Source organism: Chiloscyllium plagiosum, unplaced genomic scaffold, assembly GCF_037043375.1.
Source record: "Chiloscyllium plagiosum isolate Xiang-an unplaced genomic scaffold, Cpla_swu_hap1 HiC_scaffold_31, whole genome shotgun sequence".
NCBI lineage: Eukaryota > Metazoa > Chordata > Chondrichthyes > Orectolobiformes > Hemiscylliidae > Chiloscyllium > Chiloscyllium plagiosum.
The window spans coordinates 39,163,506-39,190,295 of NW_028270169.1; the positions used below are offsets into that span (position 1 = coordinate 39,163,506).

General features: G+C 40.1%; 1 protein-coding gene across 8 annotated transcripts in view; it reads left to right on the plus strand.

The window, feature by feature from the left end:
- The window catches only part of LOC148141886 (phosphatidylinositol-3,5-bisphosphate 3-phosphatase MTMR4-like), a 186,230-nt gene that overhangs the window by 102,040 nt on the left and 57,400 nt on the right, over positions 1-26,790 (plus strand). For all 8 annotated transcript variants that reach the window (XR_015752364.1, XR_015752365.1, XR_015752367.1 and 5 more), the window contains 8 exons: positions 2,284-2,412; positions 4,120-4,231; positions 8,784-8,979; positions 10,643-10,828; positions 11,880-12,050; positions 12,421-12,572; positions 16,540-17,959; positions 21,241-21,351. Coding sequence is in view for 4 of the 8 variants with exons in the window: in XM_087977444.1 (XP_087833570.1) it covers positions 2,284-2,412; positions 4,120-4,231; positions 8,784-8,979; positions 10,643-10,828; positions 11,880-12,050; positions 12,421-12,572; positions 16,540-17,959; positions 21,241-21,351 (2,477 nt within the window). In the remaining 4 variants the exon portion in view is untranslated. The remainder of the gene's footprint in view (positions 1-2,283; positions 2,413-4,119; positions 4,232-8,783; positions 8,980-10,642; positions 10,829-11,879; positions 12,051-12,420; positions 12,573-16,539; positions 17,960-21,240; positions 21,352-26,790) is intronic.

Below are 26,790 nucleotides of genomic sequence, written 5' to 3' on the forward strand. Positions count from 1 at the left end.
TCATAGCTACCTTCCTGCACCTCTTCAAAGTGGTCATTTAATGTCAATTAACCTAAGTGCTCTGTAGAGACAGCCCAGTGAATTTTATTCTTTGCAACAATGTTGATACATATCCTCCCCTGTAGATGGCATTACATAGCTAGAAAGTAGGATTTTCTTCACATACTTAAGGCTACAGGTGCAAAATGAATAATTGAGCACGCAGCACTAGCTTATAAGTCCACAATTATTCAAAATGTTGGTCCCATAAGATGATGACATCAAAATTTAAGCAATTGTACTGGGATGAGACCTACAAAGTACTCTCCTTTTCCATCTGCAGAGGAATAGGAAGTCCTAAGTGGAATTTAAATAAATGTAAAGAAAGGAAGTAATATAGATGTATTTCAGATTTAATGAAACAAAACGTGGTGCTGTTTACTGATGGAATACTGCTTCATAACCATGATCTTCCACAATGTGGAATATATCCCACCTACATCATTGAGGATAACAGATATTTTGTTGCAGGAAAGGAGGGATAGCTGAAGCAATCAGCCGCCACTAACTTTTGTCAGATCCGAAAAGTTGATGTATTATTGTAAAGCTATACTCCCAGGACTCTTCCCAACTTCCAGCTGCCATCTGTGTCTGGTGGATAGTCTGTTGCCAACAAGGATTGAGAAAAGAAATAGAGGCAGCTTGATCCTTTGAAAAAAGAAAAGATTAGGAGCACCAGTGCATGGAACTTATGTTACAAGGATTGACAGGTTAGATGCAGCCAAGCTGTTTGCTCTGGCTGCGGGGCATTTTGGAACTAGAGTTTATGTTCTCAGAACAAGTGATCAATTGGCCATTCACTCAAGAGGGTGAGTCCTTGGAATTACCTATCCCAAAGGGCTGTAGACCCTCAGTGATTAAGCAGATTGAAGGCAGAATTTGACAAATTTCCAAATATTAAAGATGTGAAAGGATATGAGAATAGTGTGAGAAATTATGTTAAGGTGAAAGATCAGCCAATATCTCGTTGAATGGCAGAGCAAATTTGATAGACTGGGATTACTTCTTCTGTTCCAATTTCCTATGTTCCGTGAGTTTCAGTGGATTTCCGAAAAAGCAACAAATGGGATCAGGAACCAGTTCTGTCAGGTTTACAATCCATATTTAAAATTGCCAGAAATTGCAATTTTAGAATTACACTTCTTGAACTTTGTCCCTTGGGATCCCAGCTTGCTCTTGAAAAGTTCTTAGGCTACTTCATGAGATCAAACTAGATCTCCCCTGCTCAGAGATCTCAGAATCTGCTGATTTCCAAATATTTACTACTAAAGATTGCAGGAGAAAGTGAGGACTGCAGATGCTGGAGATCAGAGCTGAAAATGTGTTGCTGGAAAAGCGCAGCAGGTCAGGCAGCATCCAAGGAACAGGAGAATCGACGTTTCGGGCTTAAGCCTTTCTTCAGGAATCCTGAAGAAGGGCTTATGCCCGAAAAGTGATTCTTCTGTTCCTTGGATGCTGTCTGACCTGCTGCGCTTTTCCAGCAACACATTTTCAGTACTAAAGATTGCTGCCAATCAGTTACCTGTCACGAAAACTGCTTTTGGTCTTTGACCTTGGAAGACCAGCATGTCAGTCTGAACTCAGTCACTTCAGGTGTGGGGTCCTTCTGATGCACCACTGTAGATTGAGGGAAGAAGACTGTAATCTTCAACAGATTTTTTAACTGACCATTTTGTCAGAATTTGAAGTAGAGAGTCACAGCAGCAAGTATGTCTTTTTAAAAATTAACTTGTGGGATGTGTATGTTGCTGGTTGTCCTTAGTTGTCCTTGAGAAGATGGTGACAAGATGCCACCTTGAACTGCTGCAGTTTATGTGCGATAGGTAGACCCACAATGCCATTTGGGAGGAAGTTTCAGGATTTTGACCTCATGACATGAAGGAACAGTGATGTATCTCCAAGTCAGGAAGTTGAGGGGCTTGGAGAGGAACTTTGTAGCTGGTGATGTCCCCATGTAGCTACTGCCCTTGTCCTTCTACATGGAATTGGTCATGAATTTGTAAGGTGCTGTCTAAGGATCTTTGACAAATTTCTGCAGTGTTTCTTGCAAATAGAACACAATGCTGCTTTTGAGCCTACTGGCTTGCCATAATTCTCCTTGTGAATTCTGTTTAATTTCTAATGGTGGAATTATTTGTGTGTTATCGGTTATAGTTGGAAATGATAGCTGATGTTACTGCCCACTAAGGATCAAATTGATCACTGGAATGAAGTTAGAAATTAAAATGTAACAATCTCTTCTAGATTCATCCATATCCTCAGGTTCTATGGCGGAGGTTGGAGGGGCCCCACAGAAATTGCTTATTTTGGATGCAAGATCATACACTGCCGCTGTAGCCAACCGAGCGAAGGGTGGAGGTTGTGAGTGTGAAGGTATGCATTATGTGTTAACACAGCTTGTGCTCCTGATCCTGAGATATACCTCAAATCCTTTGCTCCATCAATTTATACTGATCAAGCTTTAAGTAGAATATGGTAGGAGAGTTTTTGTTTGCCTACATAGACTGTAAGGATAAAGACTAGCGTGAGCATGATCAGGATGTAATTCCTCAGAAGCGGAAACCTAGGGGAAGCTTAGTGTGCATGTCTCAATTTATAGGAACTGTTCCAGTCAATTTGTTCATCTGTCTGAGGTTAGTAGATCAAACTTCTAAATCCTTAAACTGCAGCTATCAATAGATAACATTAAGAGTCATCTTCCTGAAAGTGCCATGTATATGAAGATTGATTAATTTTAAACCACTTAAAAGTTAGCTTCATTACTGAAAGTATCATTGGATGTGGTTTTAAAAATTAAACATACCCAGCAAGTATTTATGTGCACTCAGTGTTCTCCTTCTGAAGCCAAGCTGATCATCTTAGAGGGCAGCTCAGAAAGCATGTTTTGTTGATGTATAGCAGCAGAAAACATGTTACTTAAGAAACAATACAGAAGCTGTTCAGAAATTTAGAACACCTCATATCTTTTAGCTAGCACCAGCTCCTGGGATTGCTGTTTGAAGCATAGGATCCAAAAGAAAGAAATCTATATTCTGAGTTGTTTGTTAGCACATATTAAGTGAATTGCATTAATATAAATTTTTAATATTTTTATTGGTTTTAGTTTTGAAGCATTTCTTAGAAGGCAGGGTATAAACTTGAATGTATGATTTTTACTTCAGAGTGCCATAAATCAGAGGGACTGCATCTTTCAGAGGATAGATGTTAGCATACATTATTCCTTTGGCTATATTGGATTTTTGATTTTAGATTTGGCCTTGGGGAATTGGGCATGAATGAAATGTGAAAAGACATTTTAAGATGTTTGATGTTGTCTTGTTTGGCGCAATCATTATATTTAGTGCCTTGAAATCCATAGATAATGTTGCAACACTAAACTTACTTGAAATGATAGGAGTTGAGTAATGAGTTTTGACTTTGAAAAGAAGGCAAAAATCGAATCGCTGGTTTCTCTCGCAGACCGATCAGAACACAGAATTGTCTCTCCAATTCAGTATTGGAATCCAATTAATTATGATCATTTAATAACCAATTGAATACTTCAATAAAGGGTCTTTAGGATCATTCTGGTTGGATGAATTAAAATCAGTCATATGGGTCTTACTTGTAAAATTATGACAGGAATTGATGATTATTTTCCTTGCCTTATATTATGTTACGCTAGCATTGTATACCAGCGTTCTGGGGAGACTGTGTTTAATATGGCAGGCTAGTTATCCACGCTTTGTATCAGGTTCAGCTTGTTCACATATTGATGAGCACCTCTGGAGTAAACCAATCACTTGAACAGCCATTACGTGCTGCGCTGATCAGAATAATAGGCTTTCACGAGAGAGTAAACTTGTTAAGCTGAATAATTCCTTTACCTCTACTTATCTTTGTGAACTGCGGTTTCGTGATCCATGTAACCTATTAATTGGAGGATTGAGATTTGGCTAGGCTTTTTTCTGTAGACCTTGATAAGGTCTGCACTGTTATGTCCATCACAGGCAATGTGTAAACGTTCCCTGCATCCTAGACAGTACCACCAGTGTTGCTACCTACTCCACCCTGATTTTCTGACTCTTGTATTTACTGCAGAATATTATCCAAACTGTGAAGTGATGTTTATGGGAATGGCAAACATTCACTCAATCAGGAACAGCTTCCATTCACTCCGAGCTGTCTGCAGTCAGATGCCAGATCCTGGAAAGTGAGTGCCATATTTCTACCAGTGTAAGCAGTTTCGGGGACTAAGTTACATATACACCTATCTCATTACTTGTTCTCTTCAGAACATACAATCTTTGACTAATATGTATGCAGTTTTACAAAGCATGTGCTGACTGAATTGTGTGTATGTACATATAAATGGTTAATTTCTTAGCATATTTTTTGTAGAGTTAAAAATCTCCCACAGGGAGAAAGAAAAATGAATGGTAAACAAAACAGATGAAAAATCTTATTAAAAGGTGTGTTTTTAAGTAATGAGGAAGGGTTAATGGAAAGAAGATCTTAAGGAAGAAATTTGTGTGTAGGCAGTTGTAAATGGATATATTCGTTTTGCGTTAGTAGGAATGTGATAACTACTCTCGAGTGAACTTTAACAAACTTTATTAAACATAACTATTTACAAAGCACAGTAAAAGGGGACATGCTGCTGCACCCTAATAGAATTGGCCATCATTTCTGTGAGATCTGGTGTCATGATGACATAGTTCCATTTGTACCTGCTCAGTAGCAATCCTGAGAGTAATGATACAATTCCCTTTATATCTTGCCGAAGTTCCTTTATTGTATCCCATTTAACAGCTAGCATTTAACTAGTTGCAGTTGACTCTTTATTCCACTTGCCCAGCTACCCCCATGCACCCTCCATAAGTCTCTGATTGGCGGCATTAATCTCCAGCAGAATTCTCAGCTTTCAGTAGGGCATATGGGATGCACGGTCAGACTTATTGTCTGGGAGGGTGAGCACAGGAATGACCGTTGCACTGCAGCTTAGAGTGTTTCAGTAACTCCCTCAAATAAAAGTGCATCATTGTCATTGAGGAAAGATACTTGTGGATCAGGGTCTACACAGGTTTTCTGAAAAGCACTGTGATCTGCAGGCATAATGCCCAATTTAATTTACTCCCAGATTTTTTTCAGAAGGTCATCTTTATACTGCAGATGAACTTCATCCCGAACACTGTGTCACACTGATAGTCTTCTGCAAACCTGAATTCCTTTCCTTCTGAGGAGTGTCTTTTTTAAGTATAAGATCGTCACTCAATTGCAAGTGAAAATTTTCATCAGCTAATAGTGCACAGTGATTTTTGGGTTTTGGCCATCTCCAAAAACCCGAGACAGTTGCCTCCTTCAATATGTTGTACCATTTGCAAGAGAATATTGGCCATCTCCGCAATTAATTCCTGGAAACATGCTTCAAGTTTTGCTTTTGTAGTCTCTAAGGTTTGATTGCATTGTGTTGCTGCCAAGAAATGGACTTTTCGGTCAACTATCTTTTTATTTATTTAGACTTCAACAATTGTTGTTGAATTGTGAGATGTTCAAGATCTTAGATGCTCTAATCTAAGCTCTGTCAAAGGCATTCCATGTTATTTTAAAGCTGTAAACGTAGATCCCTGGGTAAAACATCTCAAGGGAGTATGTCACATGTTGATGTTTTGTGTATATACGTAATGCAACTCATCAATTTCACTTACTTCCATTGGTGACTGAACTAGTGAACAGTTTTGCTTCTGCATGCCTGTAGTGGTTCGACTGTCTAGACAAGGAGAAGTTTCTTCTGACTGTGACTGCAGTTGCTGTTCATGCCTCTCCTTGGTAGACTCTCTGAAATAGGGAAAACAGCCTTATCTCTTTTTGTTTTTGTTACCTCCTCCATATAAGGATTGATTCTCCTTTTACAAGAGACAGCTGAGGTTTCTGGAACTGTCAGCTGAATCCATGATTTCAAATCCCATAAAATGAATGATGTTGGTCCCCGAAATATATCCTGAAAGAGCAAGCCAGTGTCTGCAATGTCTTCTGGCGGCTGGTCACCATCTTTGGTACTTTTGTACCCTTGACTTCTGTAGCTTCTCCTTTGAAAGTTATTATTGGAAAAACTGCCTTTGTCGTCCTAACGCTGGAGAGTCAGCAGTGGTGAGTGATACTTGGCAAATTGAATCAACATGGAGATAGTTAGAACTGCACGTGCTGGAGATCAGAGTGGATAAAGATTAGATTAGATTTCTGACAAAGTGGAACTGGGCGCTTCAGCGCAACAAGTCTCCACACCAGACCCATTCCCCTCTCCTATATTTACCCCTAACTAATGCATCTAACACTATGGGCGATTTAGCATGGCCATTTCACCTGACATGCACATCTTTGGATTGTGTGAAGAAACTGGAGCACCTGGAGGAAACCCACGCAGACACGGGGAGAATGTGGAAAGTCCACATGCAGTTGCCTGAGGTGGGAATTGAACCTGGGTCCCAGGCGCTATGAGGCAGCAGTGCGAACCACTGAGCCACCATGCTGCCCCAAGAAAAGCAATGACAAGCACAGGCCCTGCAAGTGCGAACCTGCCACTTGCGAACACCAGTGATACACCTGGTCAGTGTCGGGATTGAACTCACGACCTTGGCGTATTAGCACCACGCTGTAATCATCTGAGCTAACGGACCTATACAAAACGTGGAGCTGGATAAGGCACAGCAGGTCAAGCAGCAACAGAGGAGGAGGGGAGTTGATGTTTCAGGTCAGAACCTTTCATCAGGACTTGGGGAGGAGAAGGGAACTGCAAAATAAAAGGAGAGGGGGCACGTGTGGGGCAAAGGTGGATGGATGGCGATTGGTGGATGCAGATAGAAGGTGGTTGTGATTGATCATTAGGAAGGGTGGAATGGATAGGTGGTAAGGAAGATGGACAGGTAGGGTCAGGTTAAGGAAGCGGGGTGGAGAGGGAGGGCTGGGCCTGCATTGAGGTAGGAGGTGGGCAAATTTGGAAGCTGGTGAATGCCATGTTAAGCTGTATGGTAATAAACTCCAAGGCAGAAGATGAGGTGTTCTTCCTCCAGTTTGCGTATGGCCTTGTGTTGACGGCTCAGGGGGCCCAGGATCAACATGCGGCCATAAGTGGTGCAAAACCTGACCCACATCTCCCCACTCACCTCTGTCCAAGGCCCCAAAGAATTATTCCAAGTCCGGCAAAGATTCACGTGCATTTTGTCTAACCTGATTTATTGCATCCATTGCTCCCGATGAGGTCTCCTCTACATTGAAGAGACTGAGTGCAATTTCACAGAGCAGTTCAGGGAACATTTATGGCCCAGACGCTCCAATTAACCCCACCTTTCAGTTGCCATCCATTTCAACTCCCCCAATGACATGTCTGTTCTCCACTGTCAACATAAGGCAACACGCTAACTGGAGATAGAACATCTTCCACCTTGAGCGCTTAGAACCATATGGCCTTAATATAGAATTCACCAGCTTCCAAATCTCCTCACCCTTCCCCCTTAACCTGACCCTACCTGTCCATCTTCCTTCCCACTTATCTGCTCCATTCTTCCCACTGACCACTACCTGCATCCACCTATCGCCATCCCACCCATCTTTCCCCAGCCCCATTCCTCTATTTATTTCATTGTCTCCTTCCCCTCCCCCAGTCCTGATGAAAGCTTCTGACCTGAAACATTGCCTCCTCTGATGCTGCTTGACCTGCTGTGCTTTTTCCAGCTCCACTCTTTATCCGGATTGAATCAACTTCAATGCTTCCAGTGTCTTCTAACTGAAGAATATTTTGGGGTGGCACGGTGCTCAGTGGTTAGCACTGCTGCCTCACAGTGCCAGGGACCCGGGTTCAATTCCTGCCTTGGGTAACTGTCTGTGTGGAGTTTGCACATTCTCCCCGTGTCTGCCTGGGTTTCCTCCAGGTGCTCCAGTTTCCTCCCACAATCCAAAGATATGTAGGTAAGGTGAATTGACCATGTTAAATTGCCTGTAGTGTTAGGTAAATGAAAGGGGGTGGGTTGCTCTTCGGAGGGTCGATGTGGGCTTGGGCTAAAGGGCCTGTTTCCACACTGTAGGGAATCTAAAAAAATCTAAATCGAAATCAATGTATGCAACTCTACTTAAAAACAAAGCATAATATCTTGGAATGATATACAGGGTGTCTGTAATCTCTTTTTCTTTGTAGCAAAGTGTAGCATGCAACAGCCCTTTCACTCTGATTTTAGTACCTTTGGTGCCCCCAAATTGAATAGAGGACATTCCAAGGTATTTTTTTTGTTAACCATGGCATCGCCTCCAAAAGATTGCCTGCATCCATCTCTGTACCAATTGGAAGTTTTCTTGTCATTTGTATCTGCACAGCAGAAATTATCCTGTGAGTCTATATGATCAAGCAAGTCAGAATGTTGCAGTGGATTTGGAGCAGATAGATTTTATTTTGTCTCACTGTGTTCCTTACAATTTGGACACACTCAAACTGCTTTGATCAGTGTTTAATTTGCTGCATAGGCGTGATATGATTTCTCTCTGACTCTTACTTTTAGAAAAAGAAAACTGGAAAGTTGGGTTACCATCAGTTGGGTTTCTTAATGGCATCAACTGTCCCCTCTTTCTTCATGTGCTTGTTTTAGTGACATTTCTGAGTCTTGTTCCTTTCACATTACTGCACATACCTTTGCTTAACTGTAATAATTCATTGACCACAGCTGATTTTATTTTTTCCCCTATGATTGATGTATTCCTTTGTCTTTTGTTGACAGTTGGCTTTCAGCTCTGGAGAGCACCAAGTGGCTGCAACACTTATCTGTGATGTTGAAGGCAGCTATACTGGTTGCAAACGTGGTGGACAGGGAAGGCAGGCCAGTCCTTGTGCACTGCTCTGATGGATGGGATCGCACTCCACAGATAGTAGCGCTGGCCAAGATTTTGCTAGACCCTTATTATAGGACGATTGAGGTATGTTCAAGCCTTCTATTAGTGACGTTGATCTCTTTATGGTGCAGTTTACTACATGTTTCGTGCTATGATTTAGAATGCTCCAAACTGACTCGATATAATCCAATTCTGCTGAATGCTTGAAGCCCATTGAAGAGCTCATCTTCATTCCTTCTGACCAAGCTCTTGAAAGTGAAAGATGTTGTGTTTAGGATAATTTCAGGAACTCTGACTTGACTGAAAGAAAAACAATTAGACAATATGTAAAGAAGAGCAATGCACTCAATAATGAAATGAACAATGCTTCTGTCCTCTTTAATAGTTTGAGAGTAAGCTTCAACTGAGAAACTGGACTTCAATATTTTGCTTTTGCTGCATAATTTGTTCAGAATTCTGAGCTAGGGCAGCACAAAAAATTCATAAACAGGACTAAAACTGGGAATAGCTTAACATGAAACAGGCATCCAAAGCTGACCCAGGCAGGTAGGAAAAGGGCAAAGAAATTGAAGCTAGTAAAGTAATTTAAACCGCAACAATCTTCTCATCAAAGGACATAATCATCAAGTAATGTAAAGTTTGTGCTGTTCTTCAGAAATCTTGTCCTGAAGTTCTCTAACTGGATGAAATAGCATTTTAGTGATGCTTAGTCTTTTTATAGAAGACTCCTTTTTGTTAATCCTTATTAAATTTAAGTCAGCACTAATGGCTGGGTCACCAGGTAACTAAGTTTGCTATTTGCATAAGTTTCATAAATGTAACTGCCACCTTTATCGATATAACATGTTAATAAACTTAAAAAAGCAAACATGATCAAAGCTACCCATAGAATTAGGACTCAACGGTACAAAATCCACATCTTGCTTTTTACACATTTTTTTTGTGAGCTTCAGGTTCCTCAAAGATACTCCGTCTGCACTGCACACCTTAACATACCACCAATGCAATATTTTGCATTCACTCCAGCAAACCTATGACCCTTCGCATTGTCAGGTAGTGCTGTTAGCGTTTTGGGCCTGCACATCCTCAGTTTGGTTGAGGTTGCCCAAATCCCTCCCACAAAAGGAACATCACATCCATAAAGCCAAAGATTTTCAGCCCATTGATGGGTTGGATTTGGATGTGGATATGTGACTTATCTATCGTAATTATAGGCAGTGTTGCAACTGGAATGACATTTATTACAATAAAGCTGTTGTTATTATTGTCCAGATATTCATTTTGAAATAATGCCATTCATTCAGAGTAACTGAATTAGATTTGTGATTGTCATCTAGCACAAAAGTGGTATAAAGGCAGAGGATTTGTTATCGCCATAACAAAGATGCTGTAAATAACTAGCAACAACATGATCTCTCTGACTTCAGAAAAGCATTTATACATTTTTTTTTAATGGGAATGTGATCGTGAAAACATGACTCCATCATTGAATCTAAGGGAAGATAATAGAATGGGAAACCACTGTTAATCTGAAACATTGAAAGTCAGTGGATCCGCTAACATCTGAAACAGACATGGCTATTTAAGTGAAGTCCCAACATCAGAAGTGACTCCAAAATTATTATTTTTTTTCTTTAATTTCCTAATGGGTGGTATTCAAGTTTTAAGTCAATATTGTACATTTTGTCATTTTATTGCATCCTGTCATTAGATTTTGAAATCAGTAATACTGTTTCTTAATTTACAGGGATTCCAGGTTCTGGTGGAAACAGAGTGGCTGGATTTTGGTCATAAATTTGGTGATCGATGTGGCCACTCTGAAAATCTGGACGACTTGAGTGAGCAGTGCCCAGTGTTTTTGCAGTGGCTGGACTGTGTTCATCAGCTTTTGAAGCAGTTCCCTTGTCTCTTTGAGTTTAGTGATGCATTCCTTGTAAGTATTCTATGCAACAAGAATTGTGTTTAATCAATAAACAACTCAGTTTTTACTTCCAAACCAGCTCGCAATTCTTTAATACCTGTAACCTAATAAAATCTCTAAAGTTTTCACAAAAGCATTTATTTATATATAATCTACATAAAGCAATATTAGGACAGATGGCCAAAAGCTTAAATGGAGAAATGTGCTTTAAGCATACCTGAAGGGAAGGAAGAGGGTTAGCCAGCTGCTGATATTTACAGAGGGAATTATTGAGCTGAGAGTCTAAATCACTGAAGGCATGTTCACCGGTGGGGCAGTTGAACTGGAGATGGTCAAGAGGCTATAATTAGATGTGAAGGATTGTGGACCTGGAAGAGATTAAATTGAGAGGTTAAAGCCAAAATTAAACTTCAAAATTGATGTATTGCTTGGCTAAGTGACTGAGATCCAGTGTAAGTCATCAGGCATTTATTAGGGGTAAGGAATGAATTCAACTTGGCAGCATATACCCTTATAAAATGCTAATAACTATAGATCATCTCTCAGAAGAATACTTGGCTCTCTGTAAAACTCAATTCCAAGACAAAGAAATCATTTCCATATCTGACAGACTCATGCAGCAACTTTTTCGTGGGTGAGATGCAAAGAAAAAATTGTTTAATGTGCAGTCACTGTCTCTCTAATAGTCTTAATTTTTTTTCTGGATTTTGTTTGGTCTCACTCAATATTACTGTGATAGTTTGTTCTTTAAAACTTCTTTCTGTGCTCCAAATACACAATCCAGCATAATCCTTGTTTCACCTAGTTATTTATTGAGCTGTCACAACAATAGATACCTTTTGACTCCTCCTTCAGATTTGCTGCATTCATCACAGTTTCAAAACCCAAACTTGGGTATGATAGTTCCTTTTACATTTTGAATCTTGTTCACCTGCTGTTTGATCATGAATTCTTCAGATTTATTTCTCAGTTGATAATATATGGTCAAGTGTTTATTATTAATATTGAAATATATTGTTGGAATTTTGTACCTGAGCCCACTGTCCTATTTATTTCTCCATAGGTAAAGCTGGTGCAACATACATATTCATGTCTCTATGGAACATTCCTTTGTAACAATAGCAGAGAGCGAGAGGCACGCAACATCTATAAGCGCACATGCTCAATCTGGTCACTGTTGCGAACTGGGAATAAAAACTTCCAGAACTACCTATACATCCCCAGTGGCGAAACGGTGAGCACCATTCAAATCAATCCTAGTCAAGGCCACCCTAAACTGGACTGTTGAAATACAAGCCTAAGTCAGTCAGGTAGCATCTGTGGAGAGAAACAGAGTTTACATTTTAGGTTGTGATGCCCTGTCATCAGAACTGATACTGCTTGACCCACTGAGTATTTCCAGCTCTTTGTTTTTATGATCCTAAAAGTAAGTTTGTTCTGAGTTATCTCACACAGAGTAGGCCAGGGATAGTATACATGACTTAGAATCACGCTGGGTGATTCTTTTATGTCAATGGTAATCTTTATTGCTGTTATGCAATGACAGATGAGAAATTGTGCTAAAAAATTTTTTTTTGATTAAAAGCTGTAACTTCCTTTGACAGGTTTTACACCCAGTGTGTCACGTTCGGGCACTTCATGTGTGGACAGCTGTGTATCTGCCTATTTCATCCCCATGTGTACCAGCTGGCAGTGCTGATCTCTGCCTTTCCCGAAGTGGAGCAGCAGAGGAACGAAATGGAAAGTCATTGGACCGGTGTGTAGACTGTGTTTACTATTCTGGTCAGTTGTATTGAAGTGCAGTTAATATTTATTGTGCCTTCACAACTCAGATTAATGCAACAGCTTTTAATAAGATTTGGATGCGTTGAGAAACCGATCGTAATCCAGTGAACTTTTAACGGATTCGTGGAGTGGTGCATTTAAGATCCCCATTCTGTCTCAGCAAGTCATATTAAAAACTTTCAAAGAATAATTTACTTGGTTCTACTCATCTACTTTATCCCCATTTTTGTACATTTGGTTTTCCATCAAGTCTTTATCCAATTCCATTTTGAAGGCTACTTTTGAATCTGTATATAAGACTCCATTAAATGGTATGATATATATTCTAGCTTAAAAATGTGTTGCTGGAAAAGCGCAGCAGGTCAGGCAGCATCCAAGGAGAAGGAGAATCGACGTGAAGGGCTTAACGTCGATTCTCCTTCTTCTTGGATGCTGCCTGACCTGCTGTGCTTTTCCAGCAACACATTTTTAAGCTCCTGATCTCCAGCATCTGCAATCCTCACTTTCTCCTGATATATATTCTAACCAGTTGTGCAAAATGTTTGTCATTGGCTGCTGGTTTCTTTCCCAATCACTTTCAATTTGTTCTCTCTAGTTATCAATCCTTGCACTTATTGGAAGCAGTTTCTTTATTTACTCTATCCAAGCACTTTAAACCCATCTATCAAATCCCTTGGCCATCTTTGTTGTAAGAAAAATAACCTCAGCTTCTCCAAGTCATCTATATAACCTTAATGTCTCACCTTTCTTATCCAGCATTTCACCATCTAATGATGTTCCTCTTGAGAGTCAACCCCCCCATAGCTGCTCCATACTCAACAGATGGAGTTGCTGCAAAACTATTGCAGTTAATTTGGAAAAGAGACAAGTTTCGGTGAAGCATTCAGCTTCTCCTGGCAATTGAGAGCAGTAACAGTTGAGCATTGACCAAAATTTGCATTCACTGCCAGTAGGGAAGAGGGAGAGGATGAAGCATCAATTGATGTTGTAGGTAAATCTTTTAAGAGACCAAATGTAACTATAGCTTACAAAGCTGAACTCTACCTCCTAATCATGAAAGAATGTTTCTGAAGAATAACTTTGACAGCCCTGAATTAAACTGCAAGAGTCCTTCAGAAGGGTCACTGGACCTGAAAAGTTAACTCTGGTTTCATTCTGTAGATGCTGCCAGACCTGCTGAGTTTTTCCAGTAATTTCTGTTTTTGTTAATAATTGTTTACTTGTAGCTAGTGTCTATTTGTAAGAAATACTAATTCTTGTTGAGGAGAGAAACCAGGTCCATGCTGTGTCAACCTGGTGCTGAAAGTCAGGCACATTGGGGAATTCTGCATATTTTTAAAAAATCTTTTGCTTTTGTGATAACTCCAGAAAAGGTGAAATTTTATTTCCAGTGTGCTTCCCTGGTGAGGTGACCATATAAGTAACCCCATACATGCCTTATGGAATGTTTTTTGAAAATCCTTCATATGACATTCACCATTTCCACTGATCTACTTTGCTTCTTACACCTTCAGAAACTTATTGCCCTTTCTTAAAACAGTGATGCTAATATATTGTGTGTCTAACCATTTAAAGTTCTCAGAAGTGCTGTACTATCATGATCTCAGTAATAGATTTTATCATTTATCCCTACCACTTAGGTCAAACTAAATAACCATAGCTCCTTATTTTCTCTGTCTCCTTTTCTTGAATATGTCTGATATCTCCAAGTCCACAAAATCATGCCAGAATTTAGAGAATTGTGGAAGATCAGCAATGCATTCACGAGCTGTGTAGGCACTTCTTTTGGAACCATTAATGTATGCCATCAAGCCCAGATGCTTTGTCAACTTTTAGTTGCATTAATTTTTCCAGTACTTTATTTATTTCCCAGTAAAAGCTACTTTGTTTCTCACTCATTAGATCATTAGTCCTCTGCCATTTACTGTGCGTTTTTATGTTTGTATTGTGAAGACAGATGGTAAATGTGTGTCTGGCATTTTTTTTTATTCTCCACTATAATTTCTTTCTCTGCCTCTGAGGAATCCATTTTGCTCCTCTTCATTTTTATATAGTTATAGAAGCCTTTCAATAAATTTATATTTCTTACTGGTTTACTCTTGTATACGATATTTTCCCTCCCAAGTTCTTAGTTATGTTTTGCTGATTTTTAAAACCCTCCGTACACTGTTAGTAATCGATAACTTGCAAACCTCCATGCAAGTCCAGTGTCAGTAGGCATCTGTTCTTGAAATCCTATGATGAGATATGGGATTTTATTGTGAAACAATCCGTAAAGTAATTGTAATGAGAGCAAGTATTTGGAAAGAGCTAAATTCACTAAAAAAAATCATTGGATGGCTGTGGAGGAAGAAGTTAGAAGCTGCAGATTCTTCTTTGACATGATGTGAATAGTGGGAGTCGGTTTCTTCCCTCCATGTCACGTTCCTTTGGATCGTAAGCATGTTTTAAACTGCTGGTGTTCTTCCTTTCCCTCCCATCTTTTGTGTGAAATGGGAGAACAAGGTCTTCAGACAGTGCTGCTTCCTGTGCTCTGACCAATATTTGTCCTTCAATCAATGTAAACAAAAGAAATTGTCGCACTCCTAAGTGTAAATTGACATTTCCTAAGTTACAGCAGGGGCTGGACTTGAAAAATATTTAATTCCCTCAAAGTTGCTTAGATGGTTGTGGAAGTTACTATAAAATGCAAGATTTATTTATCAGTGAAGTTTCTAAATCCGTTGTCAGCAGTTGACTTGTCCCTGATTGAAATAAGAATTTGAATGACAGAGCCGATTAGTGGAATGAGATGAATGTGCTCTAATCAAGAGCAGGTATTACAATAATCAGGCACCTTGTATATGGTCAATGCTGCTGATTTAAGTTTTTCTGTGCAGGTGAAGCAAAAACATAGATCTTTGAAACAATAAAATTATTCCTGAAAATTAACATTTCTAATCAACAACTTTTAGAAATTTTTTCTGCTGAAATTGAAAAACAAGACCTTGAGGTATTTCATACAAGATGTTTAATTTCAAGCATTTGTTTTCTGTATTTTGTGTCCATCTTTTGAAATCATTAGAAACTTGCTATATCTGACATGGAGTAGACATCTTTAGAGCAAACATAAGATTTTGGAAAGCCCAGATTAAAATATATACCTATATTATATTGAAATTTCTTCATTATTAGACTGGATTGCCACTGCAGACACAGTGGATCTGCCTGCATCAGACATTGTTGTCACTTATAGACTTTAACGATTTTTTGACTGTCCATTCTTTTACTGCCCAAATCTCTCCCCCTAATAGTGTGGGAATTAATTCAGTTTCTGTTATCCCCTCTTGCTTCACTTTCTGTTCTGATCACAGCATTTGACTAGTTTGCTCCATATTTAACCTCTTGTTTAGAAACTCCTATCTTGAAGTGACTGAGATCTAGTCTCCTCTTCTCTTCGTTGAAGCTTTAGAACTGTTGCAAATGCTGCATGTTGAGGATTGGAAACTTGGCAAATCTGAGATTGGCACAAATACCAACATCATCCTGGAGATAATGGAACAGTGGTCATTTCACTGGATTAGTAATCCAGAGGACCCAGTGAATTTTCATGGATGTAGGTTCAAATCCCACCATGGCAATTTGTGAACCTGGATTTCAATGAATAACTTTAGAACTGAACCTCTAACTGAAACCTCTTAACCATGAAACTACCATTGGTTGTCACTTTAAAAAAAAATGTCCAATATTCTGCAGGGAAGGATCACCTTTATTTGGTCCAGCCTATATTTGACAAAACTCCACAGCAACGTGGTTGACTCTTAATTGTCTTCTGGAATGGCCTTGTAAACCACTCCATGGACAATGAACAATGCTCACATTCCACTAAAAAATTTAAAAAGTTAGTTTGAATTTTGCATTTATTGTGTAAATTCTATTGACTCTTTGTTTCTTTTTAGATTACCGAAAGCCCGGTCTGTGGACAATCTTCCTTTGGCTTGTGACAGTGGGACTCCATTGACAAGAACATCCAGTGATCCGAACATAAACCAACATTGTCAGGAAGGATGTCTCACTCCGGAGCCTAAAAACATACCGATGCTGGCTGTACATGATGGCTGTGCTGTGCCTGATGCACCTGATGTTTCTGAAAGTGGGGCTGCAACACCACATCCTGAGCAAGAAGTAGTTGGCTTAATACATCCAGTAGAAACAGCAGAGGAAGCTAGAGAAGAAAATCTATTTCATAACCTTCCTCTCCCTAAAGAGGAGGAAGAATTGGCCGAAAGCAGAAATCCGAATGAAAGGACAGAGTACTGCAGAAACCTCAAACCATTCACTCACCCCAAAGACACTCAACAGCAGGAACCTTTACATCATCTTAGCATTAATGTAATAGCCAACAAAGAAACTGAAGAAAAAACACTTAAGGTTACTGCAAAGGATGAAGTAACTCTGGATAAACCAAAAGAATGTAGGGTTTATGAAAATCTCCCAGGTCATGGTGAGCCATTTATATCAAACCCATCTGCAAAGACCATCTCGGGCACTAGTCAGTTATCAGGATATGAGGGCAATCCTGCTTTACAACCCTACCTCCACTCTGTGGCAGATGTGCTTAATATCAAGGAGAAAGTTTCAACTATGCAGAGCTCCACAGAGACTGTGACTGAGGACAGGGCTAAAGCAGATGGTTTCTCTTTCCCCAAAGACTTGAATTTTGGGAAGAATGGTGTCCTGCTTGCAAATGGACTTCAAAATGTAGCAGAACAATGTAAGTTTGGGAGGACAGCAATAGAGAATGTGAGGACTACCAGAAAACACATTTGTCAGAGTCAGTTCAGTGACTTTTCATTATTAGCTTCCAACTGGGAAAATGTACAGGGTTTGGTAAAATCTGCCTATAGCGGAGAGACAAGTCACCGGAAAGTCAAACTGAATGGTTGTCATTATAAAAGACTAAATAATAAGCACCTGAGAGTGGGTTCTGCCATGAGTGGACACTACCTGCTTAAAGAAGAACAATTAGGAGCACTTAAAAGTCTCCGACAATCCCACCAGACCCATTCCAGCCTTTATTCATTAGGATCAAATGTAAAGACTTGTGGTTTTTTCACACACTCCTCTCAATGGAGACAACTTCAACCAGTTGGACAGATTGCTCCCACAACTTTGGAGATGTCACCAAGCTATGTAGATGATGATGGATTACCATTTCCTGTAGATGCTGTTCAACAAAGGTTACGACAAATTGAGGCAACTTACAAGCAGGAGGTAGAATTACTTCGTCGACAGGTTCATGAACTTCAGATGCGACTAGACAGTCAGCAGTACTGTGCATCCCCAGTGGAGCTGGATATTGACTACGGGGATGACTTTGTAAGTGAAGAGAGTCTTTTAACAACTTATGACAATTTTTGTTCAGGGTGACAAAAGAGCATGCCTTTATTTAACAACTTTAAATCCTCAAAGTCCCAAAGACTTCACTGCCTATGAAGTGTGGTGACTGTAATGTAGTGAAGTACAACAGCAATTAGCACACAGGCTAGCTTCATAAATGGCCATGATGTGAAATTCACCATGTCAGATGAAGGATGAATACTGGCAAGAAAGCTGAGAACTCTTCTGATCCCTTTTTTAAAAGTGCTGTGGGATCTTTTGCATTATAGAGGTCCAAAAGGCAGCAACTGTAATAATACAGCAGTCCCTGAAGTCTCACCTTGACTTGCATGCTGAAATTTCTGGCCTCGCACTTAAATTTAGACCCCTTTACCTTGGGCAAGGGTTCCCACACTGGTTCCCATGGCTGATGTCTGACACTTAAGGTAAAAAATGCCAATATTAATTATTATCTGAAAAGTTCAGCAACTTTACCCCATTTCTCTTTATCTCAACTAAATTTTTTGACTTCTGCTGAAATGCTTTTCCAAGTTAATAGCTTTACATTACATATTTGTCAGATTCTTCCAATGTAAGGTTGGACATGTTTCAAACCCACTTATTTTTGAGAGCACCTCAGTCATGTCTAACCTTGTTTATCCCAAAGCTTTTTTTTAAGAAACTGGATGGGAGGTATTAAGTCAAGAGAGTTTAGAAAGGGAATTTCAAAGTGTGGTCATAATGTGGTTGAAGGGATAGGTACCGATATCAGGATGAAGAGAATCCATAAACATGGCCAGTTCAGAGGCATATTGAATCAAGGCTGTAACATGAATAAGCTGAAGTAGACTTTGACCATTTCTGCTACTCAACCAGATTGAAGCTAATATGTATCTCAAATCCACCTTCCCTATCCCTTAAACTCCTCATACCAAAGTTATTGATTAAACTCGGTGATTGAGCATGCACAGCTCTAGGCTGAAGCTTCAGAACCCTTTGAGTAAAGAGACGTGTCATTTCATAACCAAATAGCCAGCCCCTTATTCTAGGAATCTGACCCATGTTCTAGATATCCTAGCCAGGCCAAAGATTTTCTCACCATTTGATCTGCCAAACCCCTTATTTTTATATGTTTCAATTAAATTATCTGTCATTCGTTTAAACTCCAGGGAATGCAAGCTTATTCTACTCATTGGCCCACTTAAGACAATCCTACATTGCAGGTACTAGTCCATCGAACCATTGTTGCACTCTGTCAGGGGAAGGTATACCCTTCCTTGGCTATAGAGATCAAACTGCACACAGCATTCCAGACGTGGCCCCACAAATGCCCTGTATAAGTGGAGTAAGTTATGTTTATTCTTGTATTGCAATTAATGTTGTAGAGACTGTGTTGGAGCTGTACTGTCACCTGACTAGTAATCCAGATGCCCAGGCTAAGGCTATGAGCAGGTTATGAGTAAATGGGGCTGTTGCAATTTGGAATACAGGCAACAGATGTTAACTATTCTCACGATTACGTTGGAGTCAGCAGTGACTTGTTCAAGACAGCATTTTGCACAGATGTTTAATACCTCTAAGAATAAATAAGTAAAATGATAGATCGATGGATCAGATCTCATCAATGTAGATAAACAGCATCAAGGCATACTATTTAAAGATATTGCTAAGAAACAGAATGTGGAAAGGGAATAAAGGCCAAAGACATGTAATTGTAAGGTTATGGGAAAGTCATTGCTAGAGATGCTCTGAGTATGATTATGAGATCAGTAAATGGCTCACTGAGATAGCTAGCAGAGGTGTGATTGACTGACTGTCCAAACCCCAAGAGATCAGTAGGAGTTAATAAATCACACTCATAAAGAGATGTAATTTGAGTCACACCCATGCATCATTGTCACTGTTAACAGTGAGCTATGGCCTGAATATTTTTCTCTTCCTGTTCTAAGTTACTGAAGTGACATACAGTGACAGCTAATTGTGATCTGGTAATCAAACACAGACTAAGGGCTTTCTAACCTATTTGGCTTGGCGCGACAGCAAGTTGGGACTTCTATCACTGAACAATTGAGAAGCCTACACTTCCATTTTATAACACTTGGAATGGAGTTCAGTGCCAGTGGATTTTGCAGTCTGTTTCTTGGGTGTAATGCTCCATGTTTTAGTGTGCAAATGCAATTTTCTTTCTTTTCCTTTTCTTTCTCCTATAAGAACATTGTTAGTCGATTCCTTTAACTGTCAGTTAGAAGTAGTCTTCTCCGTATTCTGTTCAACATTTAGTGCGAGAGATAAAGTTGTAATCCAGAAACATTAAGCTACAGTTTGCTCATTGTAACCTAACTATATATAGAGTAGGATTAAACTATTTTCCATATAACAATGGGTATCACGTCCAATTATCTATACTAAATAGCTACTTAAAATCAAGTGTGTGTGTGTGTGTAAATATGGGACCCCTGAAGAGCAGGACACTTTCTATTGTTCTGCCTCCTCTCGTAATGTGTCTGCTTATAGCTTTCTCTCTGGCCAAATATAGCATCCCTTCATGAAAATTAGGTAAAATTCTGATCCAAAGTCTATAATTTCAACTTGGAGTTCAAGTACTCTTAAGTCACTCTCACTGCAGGAAAATTATGTTAGATTCTCCAGTGATTTTCTTGCATTTCTTCCAAGGTTGTTGTGATATCACTCTAAAAATTTGATTTTTTTTTCATTTGAGGGGGATTGCAATCAGGATCCTGCTCTCTGACCTGACTTCTAGGTGCTGACCTCTAGAGGTTAGTTTGTGCCCTTAAGTGCACAATGAACTCTTCAGAGTGCTTGTGCCCTTTTAAAATCGTCTCTGCAATTTTCCCACAGACTTTTGTTTTTCTTGCTCTTACTCTGGTAATGTCCCTCACTTTAGCAGAAATCTCTTCTGGTTTGGGTACACTTCCTGAACAATCCCCAACATAGGTAAATGGGTCAGGTAGCAGAATTTCTAATTTACCAAAAACCTTTAATCTGTGTCCATAACTTTGTAAACAAAATGAATCTGTGGTGTCCACAGTGTGGAACTTGCTGCAGCATGAAACATAACTAATGTGGATTTGGTAGTTTGTGTTGTTAAAGTTATCTGATTTTCTGTGTGCGTGTGTATAGAAACAGTATGGGGTTTAATGTATATGGTATGAATGGTAGGGTTTGGTACAGTGTAGGCGTTATGGATTTAGTTCACCACCTTTTGTTACTGATAATATGTGCTGTTATATGGTAAATGTTTCAACAACTCTGATTTGCAGACCTGCTTGAGAGAGTCAGATGACAGTGATATTGAGGAATCTCTGTCCGTTCACAGTGACGAGCAGCGCTCAGAAGCAAGTTGGGAGCCTGTGGATAGGAAGGAGACTGAGGTAAGAGCATAGGTTGTTTGTCATTCTTTGTACAACAGAACCACAAAATGGAGAACTCCAGTCAGGAAGCCATTCTTTTAAACCTTTGTGAAGAATTTGCATTTCTTTTTCATTTTGAGTTATATTGCGCAGATGTGAATTATTCAGTGCCTTGGACTTCAACAAAAGCCCCTCTGTCATCCGCTATCCTGCTGTAAAGGAAGCACATTCTCTGTTTCTCTTGTTTACCTGCCTTGCGTTTCCCTGTACCACCATGAGATTGAGGTTATCTTAACACAATTGAAGATTAGTTAGTGGACAGAAAACAAATGTAGAAGTAGATGAGTTCTTTTTTGGGTTAGTAAACTATTACAAGGAGCACATCAAACAAATCAGTGGTTGAGCTTCAACTGTTTGTGGTTTTATAAATTATTTGGATGAGTCAACAAAATGTAATGGCTCCAAGTTTATTGACTATACAAAATTGTATAAGAAGATAGACTGGGGATCCAAGATGGCGGCGACCCAGTAAGACTGAGTCTATAGTGCTCCTCCCAAGACTTGGGCACAGTGGGTCACCTACCCCCTACCAAGCTCACCAAATCATTTATAAATCATTTATAATAGTTTAGTAACTCAATTAGTTGTGTAATATATTTAAACAACTTAATCCTAAGTTAAAATGACTAAAGGGAAGGGAGCCCGCAGCTCTCAGCAAGCAGGAACCCCTCCCCCACACTCTCCAGCTGCAGCAGAGGCATCCACAGCCGCCCCAGGGGACTTACCTACAGTAGCAAGTCTTGCAGAAATGCTTTCCAAGCTTGACTCGAAGATCGATGCTTTTATCGTCGAATCCAGAAACCGTTGGGAGTCGCTCTCGGCCGCGCTGCAGAAGCACGACCGTGAGATTGAAGAAATTCAACGCCGAGTTGGAGGGGCGGAGCTAAAGGCCGCGACCTCCGAGACAACCGCTCAATCGGCCGTGGATCAGGTCCGGACTCTCGAGCAGCGAGTCCGGACCTTGGAAAATCATATTGACGACCTCGATAATCGAGGTCGCCGAAAAAATATTCGTTTGCTGGGCCTTCCCGAACGGGAAGAGGAAGGCCAGCTTACAGCATTCCTGGAGCAGTGGCTGCCACAACTTTTAAATCTGCAAGCTGGATCAGGCCAGGTAAGGGTGGAATGGGCCTACCGGGTCGCAATACGCGGGCCCGGCTCGAACCAGCGCCCACGCCCGGTCCTGTTCCGGCTGCAGAGCTACAGGGAGAGGCAGATACTCCTAGAAGCCTCTAGAAATCTCGGAAAAGACCCCCAAGTTATGATCTACAAAGGATCCAAGATCATGCTATTTCAGGACTTTTCCCCGGCTCTGGTTCGAAAGAGGAAGGCATTCGACGAGGCGAAGAAGCGTTTAAGGGACTTAAATGTTCAGTACTCCTTACGCTACCCAGCGATGTTACGCTTTAACCATGAAGGATCCGTATATAACTTTGGATCACCAGAAAAGGCTAAGGAATTCTTGGACTCTCTTAGATAAACTGTAGGACATAATGGATGTTGGTCCGCTTTCCCCCCCCCCACAGCTTTGGTTTATATCCCCTCCCTTTTTTTTTCTTACCTTACTGCGTAATATTATCATGGCGGGTGGGGAGAGGGATTTGATTTTCTCCCCCCCCCCCCCCCCCCCCTTGGAGTTGTTTTCTGTTATTTTATGTATATATGAGGGATGTATGTATATGTGTGGTAAGCTGGGGGATTTGGTTAATGTTGGTGGGGGGAGGTGGTTACCTTATTCGATCTTACCTCTGTCTTTAGGAGCGGGGTTGTTTTTCCCTTCGTTATTTTGTATTATCATATTTAATTATTATTTGTTGAAGTGGTAATTTTATAGTTATATGTTTATATATGGTATTAACATTACCAAATATACCCAGGTGTTGGTATGGGTGGGGGTGGGGTGCTCACTGTTAACTCTAGCTTTGTACTATATTTGAATTCTCCTCATTTTATTGAGGAGTGCCTGGGTCAAGGGTGGGGCATTGGTTGGGAGAGGATATGAGGGACTTTTGGAGAGGAAGTGACGCCCCCTGGGAACAAGGGGGAAAGTCTCCACTTAGATACGTTTTATATTTTTTTTATTTAGAAATAGTTTTTTACTGTATTGTTGTGGGTGTATTAAAGAGGCTTTATTTTTGTAAATTTTACATGTTCCACGCTCGGGATGTTCTGGATAGGGTTCCCCCTCCCGAGGGGTCTCGGATTGGCCCAGAGGATTATGATTGATCAGTCGGTTAAGTGGTGCACCTGGAATGTCAAGGGGAGTAATTCGCCACTTAAAAGGAAGAAAATATTATCAAATCTTAAGAAGGAAAGAGTTGATATAGCTCTCCTACAGGAGACACACCTGTCAGATAAAGAACACTTGAAATTACGACAGGGCGGAATTGATCAGGCCTTTTTTTCATCTTTTAACTCAAAAAGCAGGGGAGTTGTTATTCTTGTTCGGAAGAATTTCCCTTTCAAAATCCTAAAGCAGATAAAAGACGAATCTGGACGATATATCTTGATTAAAGCCCTCATAAATGGAGAGGAATATGGGATTTTAAATTTGTACTGCCCCCCGGCACACCCCTTTAAATTTATAACGGAAACCTTTTCAAAATTGATGGCTTTTGATGCCCGTCATATAATTATAGGGGGAGACTTTAATTGTATTATGGATCCGGAAATAGATAGGATTCCCAAGAGTACTGCAGGAGTATCTCCCAGATCTAGACAATTGATGGATCTGAACAAAGAATTAGGATTAGTAGATGTATGGAGATGTCTTCATCCACAGGGTAGAGATTTTTCTTTCTACTCTAATCCACATAAATGTCATACCAGAATTGATATGTTTTTTGCCCCCTCGATTTTTTTAAATTCCATATCATCCTGTAAAATAGGTAATATAGCAATTTCTGACCACGCTGCTGTATATATGGAAACTAAGGCGAGGAACAGTGGGACATCCCCTCGGCATTGGCGTATGGACCCCTTCTTAATGAAAGATAGTAAATTTGTAAAGTACTTCTCTCAAGAATTTAAAACTTTTTTAGAAATTAATTCAGGTACAGCTAGCAACCCGTCAATGATGTGGGAGACCATCAAAGCATACACGCGAGGCTTGATCATCTCCTACTCAGCGACCCAGAAGAAATTAAAGGGAGAACAACAGCGTCTGCTTGAAGCCCGCTTAAAAGCGGCTGAAACAGCATACACTGATAGACCTTCTATTATTAAACTGCAAAGGATTACAGCTCTTAGGACAGCTCTAAACACTACACTTACTCAAACGGCTAAGAGGGAAATATTATTTGCAAAGCAAAGGTTATATGAATATGGCGACAAACCGGGTAGATACCTAGCATTTCTTGCAAAGAAAAAAAAGGCCCCTCAGACTATTATGTCTATCAAGGAAAGTACGGGTATTTTGACTCATGATCATAAAAAGATTAATGTGACCTTTAGAGAATTCTATTCTGAGTTATATAAATCACAGGATTGTGAAGATAGGATGAAGAGGATGCAGTCATTTTTTAAAAATTTGACTTTTCCAGACCTAACTCCGGAACAAGTATCGGTCCTAAATGCTCCTCTTACACCCCAAGAAATAGTTGATGCAATTAGGCACCTTCAAAATGGTAAGGCGCCGGGCCCAGATGGCTTTCAAGCTGAATTCTATAAAGAATTTACAGAAATACTGGTTGGTCCACTTATGGACATGTATAACTATGCATATAGTCAGGGCTGTCTCCCGCCTTCGCTGAAAGAGGCAAATATCTCTCTTATCCTTAAAAAAGGAAAGGACCCAGAAGATTGTACATCATACAGACCAATATCCTTGCTAAATGTAGATTTTAAAATCCTCTCTAAAACGTTAGCACTGAGACTAGAAAGGATACTGCCACATATTATAAAGGAGGATCAGACGGGGTTTATTAAGGGCCGTAGATCATCCAATAATGTTAGAAGGGCTCTGAATATGATTCAAGCTTGTCATCTGGGAAAGATACCAGGAGTAGTGGTTTCATTAGACGCGGAAAAGGCATTTGATAGGGTCGAATGGTCATATTTGTTTTACACATTGGAGAGGTTTGGCGTTGGACAGGTGTTTACCAAATGGATCTCAACATTGTATAGTGATCCCAAAGCAGTTGTGGTTACCAATGGATTAGGCTCGGATAGCTTCAGTGTGGGTAGGGGCTGCCGTCAGGGATGTCCCCTCTCGCCATTGTTATTCACGTTAATAATTGAACCACTAGCAGAAGCTATACGAGCTGATCCTAATATAGTGGCCCCAAGGATTGGTACAGGTAAACATAAAATTACCCTTTATGCAGATGATGTTCTTCTATTCCTCAGTAACCCTTTGATGTCCATACCTCGCTTAATCCAAGTTATTAATACATTTAGTGCATTCTCAGGCTATAAATTTAATTTTTCAAAATCGGAGGCTATGCCAATGGGTGGCCTTGCTGTGATACCCCGCTTAGCGGACGGTTCCCTTTTTCCCTTTCGCTGGTCCCTGGAGGGTTTCTTATATTTAGGCATTTTTATTACTCCAGTATTTGGTCAGTTGTATAAGGCTAATTTTGTGTATTTATTGGAAAGGATAAGGCAGGACCTCCAGCGATGGGGAGACCTGCCAATTTCCTGGTTGGGTAGAATAGCATTAATCAAAATGAATATCCTGCCCCGTCTCCTATATCCTATGAGAATGCTTCCGGTGATGCTGCCGAGGACGGCTTTATGTAAATTATACGGCTGGCTGAGTTCCTTTATCTGGAATCATAGGCGGCCCCTCATTAAGCTGAAGAAGCTACAGCTTCCACAGGCAAGGGGTGGATTGGACTTCCCAGATTTTAGGAAATATCAATTAAGTTCCCTATTAAGTTACATAGCTGATTGGGTCTTGTCTGATCCACAATCAATCTGGTTGGACATCGAGGCTTCTCAAGTAAAATACCCACTTATTAACCTTTTATTCTCAGACAAGAGGAAAATCATTACAGATCACTGTAAAAACCCTATAATACTGAATACAATCAAGGCTTGGAATATAATGCGGCAAAATGAGGGTAATTCACATAAAACATCCCCCTATGCACCAATAGTGGGGGCATGGGGATTCCAACCGGGGTTAACAGATGCCACTTTTAAACTCTGGAGATCCAGGGGTATCTCATGTCTCGGGGATTTATTTAAAGATGGGGTCCTGATGTCTTTCGGACAGCTGCGTCAGAAATTCGGATTACCCAATGGAGACCTCTTTCGATACTTCCAAATTCGAGATTATATACAGAAGAAGACTACGTTATTAGATAGTCTTTATAAATCCGATAGAGAATGTAGTGTCCTACGACCAGTGGGGGTATCTTCCGTCAGTAATATTTATCATTTACTACATGATGAAGT